The 10,607-nt window shown below is 40.6% G+C and overlaps 1 protein-coding gene across 1 annotated transcript in view; it reads left to right on the top strand.

Annotated features, from left to right (window-relative positions):
* The first annotated feature begins 1,193 nt into the window (after nt 1–1,193).
* ZNF385D (zinc finger protein 385D) overlaps nt 1,194–10,607 on the top strand; it is a 422,677-nt gene continuing 413,263 nt past the window's right edge. The window contains exon 1 of the mRNA XM_082047152.1: nt 1,194–1,311. Coding sequence (XP_081903278.1) covers nt 1,209–1,311 — 103 coding nt within the window. The 5' untranslated portion in view covers nt 1,194–1,208. The remainder of the gene's footprint in view (nt 1,312–10,607) is intronic.

Raw genomic sequence — 10,607 nt, forward strand, 5'->3', positions numbered from 1 at the left:
CACAAGCTTCTTGAAGTAAAGGAAACAGATGGAATACAGTGGCACAGAATGTATTTTTGTTTTGTTTTGTTTTTGAAAGTAGGATCATTGCAAAGTCTGCATACATTTTCTCTGTATTTCAAAGGGTCCAGATAGAAACATGGATACACCTGGTGAAGGTGTTGGAGACATATATATATGTGTATATATATATATATATATATGTATGAAAAATTAAAAATCAACTGTGGAACATCTTTTCAGGGCTGTTGCAGTGCCTGCTATAATTTGTCACACAGGTGGATTTAATATCAAGATTACAAACACAAGTTATGCGCATTATTTGTACTTCGGAAACATATTGCTCTGCCAAAGCCTTGGGACTACAACTGCATTTCAAAGTATTTTTTCTTGCCCGAAAATTACTAGTGTTCCATCTCTCTGTGCCTGTAACTTTTTAACCACTAAATGTGATTTTAAGAAGACAACAATTATTCAGCTACTAGTAGGTTTCTTATATTGCAATGATCCTTTTACAAAAATTTTGGAGGCCCCATGCCAAAGCAAGGGCAGGGACCAGATTTTGGGGAAGTCCTCGGGACTTGAGTGAGGCAGAGGATGCTCCAGGGAGGTGAGGGAGGCAGGCTGCTATCTCACCACACATGGGCTTGTGGGAAGTGGGAATCTCAGGTTGAGTTACTCATCGTTATGGAGTCAGGAGTGTGCAGAACCAAGGATTTTGATGGCAGGAGGTAATGTACACATGTTTTTCAGGGAAGTTGCTGTAGGAGGACTTGCCGGCGGGCAGGAGGAGGTTTTTGCAGAGGACTGTCATTTCCCAAGTGTGCCAGCCGCCTGGTCCTGGGTGCCCACCACCTCCTCCTCCGATGTTCTCCCTCCCCACGGTACCAGCAGGGGGGCTGCCGTCGCTCTGCGTCCCCTCGCAGACCGCGGCGGCGCACGGACCCGGCCGGACAGGGGTCCAAACGCCGTCCCCCGCCGCTCCGTTCGCCGCTCCGGTTTGAGCGAGGCGGGGGGCGCGGGGCGGCGCTGCCCGGGGCTCCGCACTGCCTGCCCGCCCGCGCTGATTGACACCGGGCCGGGTGGAGGCGGGATCGCCGGCACCGCGCTGCTCCCGCCCGCCACCGCCGGGCAGCGGGACCCGCGCTCCGCTGCCGCCCCCGCGCTGTCCCCGCCAGGCTCGGCGCGGCGCTGCCCCCTCCCGCGGCATGGCCGGCGCGCTGGGCAGGGGGGCGGCGAGCTGGCGGATGCGGAGCGCGGCGGGCGGCAGGAAGGAGAAGCCGCCGGGCGGCAAGCCCCAGCCGCGGCACGGTAAGGGGGGCGGCCGCGGTGGGGCTCGGCGGGGTGCGCACCGAGGTGGGACGGGGAACCCTGAGGTCTGTGCGGGGCAAGCCCGAGGCCAACTTGTCTGTGACTTGTTTTAACCGTTCTGCTGTTTTGGGGCAGTGGGAGCTTCTTTCCCTTTCCCCTTCAGCGGGTGCGACGGGAGGCGAGCTCCCTGCGCTCAAACTCCGCCGACCTGCGCCTCATGCCTTTTATTTATCACATATCGAAGCTAGGGGAGAGGAATAGTGTTCGCCTGCATTTTGGCATCTTGCTCTGACAGCGGCTGCTTTGATTGTTATTGCAGAAAGCATTTGCAGCCTGGCAAACGCCAGTGAATCTGGGAAGAGTCCTCGAAATCTTTTTTGGCTTGCATCTGTCTGGTCTTAATTCCAAGGAAGCACTGTTAAAAATGCTTATCCTGTATGCTCTTGTCCCCCTTTAATTGTTCAGGGAGACAGATGCTCTCTTCCAAGGCTAAGCAGCAGGCAAACAGTTCTTCCAAAATCAGATCCTGACTTTGAAAACATAGAAGGGAATGGTGCCACATGAACTATTGGAAACAAGTGTTCAGGTTCGTGACCCGTTGTGTGCTGAATGGTGAATGCGGTTACTCAGAGCCAAATCTGTCATGTACCATTTCTTTACTGTACCACTTAGCTGTCACCGTTGTCTGCTTTGATGAACAAACCCAACTGCTTATGGAGATACGGTCACAGTGTCTGGAAATCTCCCTAGAATTTGCTCTAGCTCTATATTCTCTGCGGGTTTTAAACCTGCTATTTGGATAAGGGTGTTTGCAGAACTCTCCAACCTAACCCCTCAAGGATAAAGTAACCATTGAAGTTGCGTTAGAGTTCTGCTTTAATTTGTGCTTATTTGTTGTCAGATATGTCAGTCCTCAAAATAACTTTGTGCCTTTTCCAAAGAAAATAATTTGACTGTAGGAGTAATTTGTACTCTTCACAAGTATATAGAGTGCTGTAACGCACACAGTAATCTTGACGACAAAGGTGTTGGAATGACGAGGAGCCTGGCATCTTAGGCGATGGCGTTCTGAAGAAGGTGCTTGCTATGAAACTAATACTCCCAAGTGCAGGTCTGAAGTGAAAGAAAACTAGAAGTTGCTCCTCTCACCAACTATTACTTGGATATTTCTGAGCTAGAGCGATTTTGCAGCCACACCTCTTTTTCTCTTTTCCTTGCTCGTGCCTCTTTCATAAGGCAAAGAGGAGACAGGCTAAAAGAGCCTGAGCGAAGGTTTTGTCAGCGGGTATCAAAAAACCTCTAAAATAAATAACTTTGCAAGCAATGAAGTGTTATTTAGTTAGAGAATAAACGTGTCTGTTTAAAAATAGTTATAAATATTTATTCTGTTAGTTCTGAGTGTAATGCTGGTAGTGGGGAATAACTCATGAAAAAGAGAGTTGGTGGGATCCCTTTAAGTTATATACATCTTATTAATTGGTTTTATATAGTCGCTAGGCACATAGACCAAAATCCTGGATCCAGTGAAGTTGATGGGAATTTTGTCACTGACCTGAGAAGAGGCAGAATTGAACCCACAAACCATATGTTGTAATTGTAGGGCCAAACTGTAAACCTCTGACTGATACAGCTATGCAATTACGGCAAAGTTTATAATACTGCAGTATGCTGCCGTGATTAAAATATCATAAAAGTAGCTCTGCTATAAATTAGGGAGATACTTTATAACTTGGTTCTAATTTAGCTTAACAAAAAGATGTTGTGTGCTTCAGTCTGTCAGAGTTGCTTCTTATAAATGTTTTGCGAAGCATCATGTGACACTAAATTCTCATTTAAGCAATTACTGTAACAACATGGAACACTAAATTACACCGCAGCACATATAGTTTGCATCCCAATTAATTTTCAACTATGCTTTAAGGACAATCACTCTTTCTGCTCTGCTGTCTTTGCAAGGTGCACTGGACTTATTTACCAGGTCATTTACTATCCGTTAACAGCTTCAGATATAAGGTAGAAACAAAATTAGACTAAATTTGTGTGTCCCTAGTAATTTATTGTGTGCTACAGGGAGATATCTGGAGAGAAAAAAGAAGTGTGGTATTATTTTAGTATGCTTCTTATATTTTCAGTGTTATAGATATACTCTGTTTTCTAAGTCTGTGTAAAATTAACTGTAAGTGAATTTTGGATTTTGTAGACAGTATTGACCACTTCATGCAAGAATGGAAAATTTACTTAAAATGTTCAAGCTAAAGCATTAGAGAAGTTATAAGATATACCTAGAAGTAAACTTGTGGTATGTGGGCTATCAGCAATTTTTTAACTGGCAAACAGATTTATAGGTTTGACTCTTTCATAAATGCATGCACAGTTATCAAAGTGAAGTGAGAACTATTCACAAGAGAACCGGGAGGTATCAGAAGTATGAAATACTTTCAATTTTGGGAAGTAATGTTGTTCTTTCCTATTCTCTTTTTGGTGCAAAGCCATTTCAATGGGCCACCAACCTGGGCTGGTAAAAAGTGGCACAGCTCCATGGATCTCAATGGCACTGCTATGATTGACATCAGCTGAAGACCAATCACAATATTTCTGTGTATGTTTTCATTAAGATACTTTTATTTGGGTATCACTTATGAGTCTAAACTGGCAGGATGCATAGTGAATTGTGAACACCTGAGCAAACCTGCTGTTTAATTGAGTCAAGTTACAAGTATTTGCCAGCTTTGATGTTCCTCTCACCTTTTATATCAGTAATTATCGTGACTTTTCTATCCTTTTCAAATATTCTAAAACACAAATATGATTTTTTTTCCTATGATCTTATGTGCAGAAGTTCTTGTATTACACTTTTTGAAATTCCATATGCCGGAAAACAATGTAAAGTAGGACTAGCATTTCCACCTATTGTGGTCTAGACAGCAAACAAAGTCTTTGCCAAGACTCCAGTGAAAAGTTCAAGATCCTATTTAGATGATGAATATTAATGGTCTTGTAAAAAGCCTGTTTTTAAATGATTAAGTGTTGGGTTAGCATTGGCACCTTACCTGTAAAATCACCTAAGAGCTTGAAAACCTGGATGGATGGCTCTAGTCAGAATTCTTTTACATATATTCTGTAAGCAGAAGATGTTAGAGAGTAGCGTAGTAGAAACCACAATGTAAACAAAGTAGTATTTTACTGCACTACTTAAGAAAACATTAAAATACTTGTTTGAAAATATCTCCTTCTTTGAGAAGTAGATATGGAAAGTTTGTGACTAAAAGCTGTGAAACAGAAAGATGTTTTGAGTTACTTGACACTGCCAAAAATAACTTCTGGAGAGAAAGTGATATTTTACATCCTTTTTTTTAAAGCTATGTGAATGTTTTGTAGTAAAAATGTAGTTCTGCATCCTTAGTATTAATACAGTTACCAGGGGAAAATAGCATAAGTTAATAGTGCTGGACGTATGTGTGGAAGTGTGTATACACATAGGTGATACTTTAGACAGAAAATAATTACTTCTTAAATTATATGATTTTTTTTTTTTAGGCTGCTCACAAGATGTTACAAATTTAGGTGGGGGAGTGGAAGTCCTCTATGCTGCAGCCAGCACAGCTAAATCAGTTGATATTGTGCCAATATGTTGGATCATGGCCAAGTAGGCTGGATAAATAAATGTGAGCTATAGTGACACAGACCTCTTTTTCACCTGGACCCACTGACTTATTTTAGCCTTCACCTGTCTGGTGATGTCACAGAATAAGACAAAAGCTGTTGTCTTCATTTCTGTTCGGAATTTATTCCTTCTGATGGTAACTGAAAGGTTGTAGTGCAGTAAGGATTGAAGACCTTACTTCGCTCCAGAGAAGCAGACTCTGCTAGTTGTGTTAAACTGAGGGAAGGACATGGAGGAAGGAAAAAACCTACAAACCTGTCTGTTGTTTCGTCTCATATAAACTTAGATGTATGCATGTATGCTGATGACTTCTGGTTGCTACTGGCTTGGCCTGGACTAAGTTTATAGTTGATGGTAGGGAAATGAAGTTCTTGAGCTTTCCGGTTTCAGATGTTCTCATCTTCACGCATTTCTTCTTGAAATATTCAAGAATATGCCTCAATATTTTCTGTTGGCTTATACCTTGTTTTCCTTCTTGGTCTCCTGGGAAATAATTTGTCGGTCATATTGAGGTAGTCGTAACCAAATCTTGTGTTTTGCTGGAGGCATAGTTCTCTACGCCTCACTTATTACATATGGCTTACTGTAGTATTTATAGGAGTGTATGTCTGAAATTCAAGTAGACATTTTTGTATATATGTATTTCTTTATAGATGTATAAATCTGTTTAACATAAAATAATAGAAATTCTCTTCTTGAAGCAAGTGAACCTTATCTGTGATCAGCTGGAATACTCTGTAGGTAGACTTTAAATCTTAACGTATTTTTCTAGCCTATATGTGCAGAGACTGTGAACATTTGTGTTATTTCTACATAGATCTACTAGCACTTAGATGCCTTAGCCACTTTTGGGGTCTGACTACTCAGTGAGTGTATGTTTGCTATATGTAATACAGACATTGCTGTGAAGGCATAGCTTTCAAAACAAACAGATGAATAAAGGGTTTGACCTGAAGAGCAAGAAGGGTTGGTTTACCAAACGTATTTTAACTTGCTTATCCTTTTCCTTGATGAAAGTACCAGCTGATACCTCTTTACTTTTCTTAATCAGAGTATAGACATAACAGGTAGAACTTCTTAAAGAACTTATGTGATTTATGTGATTTAGGAGTTAAGTTCCATTCTGTGTACTGTTTTTTGTGGGTGTGTTTTTTTTTTTTTTTTTAAAGCTGTACACAATGGTGTTACTGTAAGAAAGGTAATACTCTTCATGGCCAGATATGTGCATGATAAAACCAGCAGGTACCTGTTACACGGCAACTTGATGTGCTTTTCTCCACCTAATTCATGGAAGAGGTTATTTATGATAGTGATAAAACCTGGCACTATAACTTGCACAATTAGAAGCAAGTAATCAGAGCTACAAATCCATAAATTATTCTAAATTTGAATTTACAATAGAATGACAAACTCACTATCTAGATCTTAGAAGTAGACTCCAATTACAGTTTTAGGATATTCATTTAAATCTAATTTTCGCACAGAAATGTAGTTAAGAAACCAAATACTTCCCCTCCATTCCATAACCAGATTTATTTTTCTAACCCTTTTTTAACAAAGATTTGGAGAGTTTTAATCAGAGAGAGGCCACAAACCACTTTGCTGGGAAATGCAAGGTATGCTTTAAAAAGGGGGGAGAAAAAATCACTTTCCTGATCATTTGGCTCTTTTTTTTAAATTGTGAAGCTAGGTGAAATGATTACTCTGACAGAACTATAGAAACTATCGCATTTTAGTACCTTCTGAAGTATTTTATGTTTTGAGTAACCATGGCTCAGGGGCATTTTATACTCACATCTGGAAGTTTCCAGTCTTAGTATTCAGTTTAGCATCTCTGTCTTTGTCTTTCCATTTGGCTGTGCCATGTTGAAACAATGAATCATCTTGTCCATTACCTAAAGTTGGAATGTCTGTTTATGCTCTGAATTTGTTTCATCAAGTCGCCATAATAACTGATTGGAACCGTGGCAGCTCTGACTGCTTTCCCATATGTATTTGGGCTGGACTTTACCCAGTGCTGTTCTGAGAAACAGAAGGATAAGCCATCACAAACCCTGGAATTTCTTTATCCTCTCAGGATTCAACCTCTCTTTCTCATAAAACTGTAGGGTCGCATTTTCGTATTCTGTCTCTGTGCATATGAAATCGGGTGGAGGCTGCAGTGTTTCCATTCATACAAAATCATAGCAGATTTGAAATTCACCTATGTTTAACAGTTAAACCAGGAATGTTGTTGTTGTAGGTTCATTTCGATACACTCTGTTTTGTTGCTGGATTTTAAATTAGTGCTGTTTAAAACATTGAAGCATTAAATAAAAAGTGAAACAAAAATATAGCTGCATTCTTTGATTAATTTAATAATGTTAATAGACCAGACAAGTGACATGTGGCAGGGAGACTGTGCCAGCAAATGCAAATTCACACCTCTTGCCATGTGAGTGGGCTTGCAGATAGCACTCAGATTGCTATTTGAGCAGAGTGTTTTGCAAATAAATGTCTTTTTGTTAAAAAGGTATTACACTGGCTGTACCTTGACTCGTTTAATAGCATGTAGCCTAAACGTACTTTGTTCTGGTATCGTGGAAGTGATTTTCTTCATTTCCATGAAAAAAGCAACTTTGTTGCATTTGGAACGTAAATACTTAAGGATCTGCTAAACAAATAAAACTGAAGTGTTGTGTAAAACATATATGTTATTTTTGACATGGCTTTGTGGTCTTGTTTTGTGCACTGTGAGGTCTAAAAATATCTTTGTGTGCCATCTATGACCAATTTTCATTAGGAGTTGTTGATGCCACATTCCTACGCGAAGTATCGAAAAGTAGAAATGAGGAGTAGGAATTATAATCATAGAAACATTCCAGACGATCATAGAGTCCAACCATAGCTTAACTCTAGCACTAAAGCATGTCCCTAAGAACCTCGTCTATATGTCTTTTAAACACTTCCAGAGATGGTGACTCAACCACTTCCCTGGGCAGCCTGTTCCAGTGCTTCACAACCCTTTCCGTGAAGAATTTTTTCCTGATATCTAATCTGAACCTTCCCTTGTGCAACTTGAGGCCATTTCCTCTTGTCCCATCACTTGCTACTTGGGAGAAGAAACCAACACACTACTTTCAGGTAGTTGTAGACAGCAGTAAGGTCTCCCCTCAGCCTCCTTTTCTCCAAGCTAAACAGCCCCAGTTCTCTGAACTGCTCCTCGTAAGACTTGTGCTCAAGCACTAATTAGCGAGTAGAACCTTCTCCTGAAGGCAGATTGAAGTAGAACTCTTAGTTTGTGATAACAAACCCAAAAGCCTGTGGAAAGAAAGGAGAAAAAAGACTTGTTATTGTCAATGACTGCATTGAGCATTGCTATACAAACCATTCCAGTATTTTGTTCGATACTTTTCATTCTGAAGCTCTGAAACTGTGGAGCTGTCTGAACTGCTGGCATTTGTAATGAGGGGGAGGAATGGGAGGTTGAGAAGAGATACTCTTTCTCCAGAAGCTGGATTGAGTAAATTTGCGTAGTGTAACCAGGTGTCCTCACCCTTTTTGGCTGATAGTCACTGTGGCTTTATGTGGGAGGTCATGATCGCTGCTAGACAAGAAGTGGGAGTGAATAAAATTTTTTAGGAGGTGAGAGGAGGTTCTGTAATGAGAAAGCTGTATGCAGAAGGCCCAAGGCACCCTTGCAATGCATTCACATCAGCCAGGACCACAAAGCAGATGAGTTACTGTTTTCTGTCCTGAGCAGAACGTCTCCAGGATTCTGCATCATTTTTAAAAATGAGACATCCCAATAATGACATATCAGCATCAATGATATATGGCTTATAATGTTCAAACCTGAGTTAGAGGGGATGGGAACACAGTCTTCAATTTTTATATAAGCTAGGGCTGTGAATTTTTGGCTGTCTAGCTATTTGGAATTCCAAGAGATATTCAGGTCTTCAAATCCATTTAAAAACTGGAGAAATGCTTTAGGGAAACACGGTCTTTTCGAGTCTGGATGACACTGGGCTTTGCAGATTCTCTATAGCAGCCTGCTTCTGGCCCAGGTATTGATTTCAGTTAACAGTGAAGTAGCCTGAGGGATGGTCAGTTGTTTTTGTTAATGGTACAGCTGGGTGCAGCCTAAATTGCTTCAAGCCTTTGGTCTACCAAGGCAAGTTCTAATGAAGCAAAAAAGAACCGATCACTGGTTTTATTCATTGTGCAATAGAGGACGTCTTGTTATTTTTCGCTGCAAGGTGGAATGGTCTGGTCAGAATAGGAGCAGTTTTGTTGTTGTTGTGTTGTGCGTAGTCTTTGTTTTCTTAATGTCCAAGGCTGAGAAGCCAGTCCCAGTTCAATTACTTTACTGTATTACTATATTACAAATGTAAAGGTGGGAAAAGGATCATCTTGCACAAACTGTAGTGACTGAAGGGAGATTCTTATCGTGGAATTACTTGATCTTGTGGGACATAGTTGCTTGCTGTATGTACCATATCAATCATTGAGCTTATTTTCTAGACTTCTTGAATTCTTCTGTTTTGCCACTTGTTCCAGGAACTGAAGCGACTGAAGCAGACAAACCATCTCACAGAAGTGATGAGTAAGTGACACCTGACAGTTTTTCAGAGTTCTTAATAGCCTTGAGCACTTGTTTCATTGCAGGAAGGGTCAATGTGAAGATGCATCCTGGATCGTGGCTAGCTTTTTTTCCCATATTTTATTCCTGTAGCACCATAATGCCAATTTGATGGCAGGTGGACAGTTTTAGCCAATGGCTTTTGTATTCTGCAGATGGAAACTCTATTTTATTACTTTCTCACTGTAAAAAGAAGGAAGTTCCAAAATTCTCTATTGGTGTGGTATGACAGTAGTATATGTATTGTTTTTTGTTCAAATAAAAATGTTTAGATTCACTACATTCTGATTATATTTAGCATATCTGGTCTAAACCTGAGGAATGCGTAGGATAATTCAGGTTGAAAGAGTCCTAAGGACAATCTCTAGTCTAGTCTCCTGCTCAGTGTCAACTGTGAGATCAGATCAGGTTGCTCAGGGCTTTCTTCACTCCAGTCTTGAAAATATCCAAGGAAGGAGAATGCACAAAATCTGGCAACCGGTTACTTTTTCACAAGTCAAAATTAAAAATTGAGCTTGAAAACTTTGGAAGAGTGGGATTTCCAGATAATGGCCATGTCTTCCTAGAAATCAGGCCAAGAGTGAGTGGTGCTAAACTGATTCCACCGATGATCTGTAGCATCACTTGCAAAACACAGTGCAAACTGCCTTATTTTAAGATATTCCAGAAAATATATTATGACAAGCTAATAATTTGCTCATATGAGTAGCTCTCTGAATAAAAAGAATGATGACTACTCCTGCCCTGTTTCCCCCAAAATAAGAGAGGGTCTTATATTAATTTTTGCTCCAAAAGATGCTTACTTTTTTACATTTATAGCTGCCTGGACACTATTTAAATTGACTTATTAAATGAACTGTAACTAGGGCTTATTTTTGGAGTAGGGCTTATATTTTGAGCATCCTCAAAAATCCTGAAAAATCATGCCAGGGCTTATTTACAGGGTAGGTCTTATTTTTGGAGAAACAGGTTAGGCTTGCAGGGCCTTATCAGAGAGCACTTAGAAACATG

Source organism: Streptopelia decaocto (genome assembly GCF_964273445.1).
Source record: "Streptopelia decaocto genome assembly, chromosome: 2".
Taxonomy (NCBI): domain Eukaryota; kingdom Metazoa; phylum Chordata; class Aves; order Columbiformes; family Columbidae; genus Streptopelia; species Streptopelia decaocto.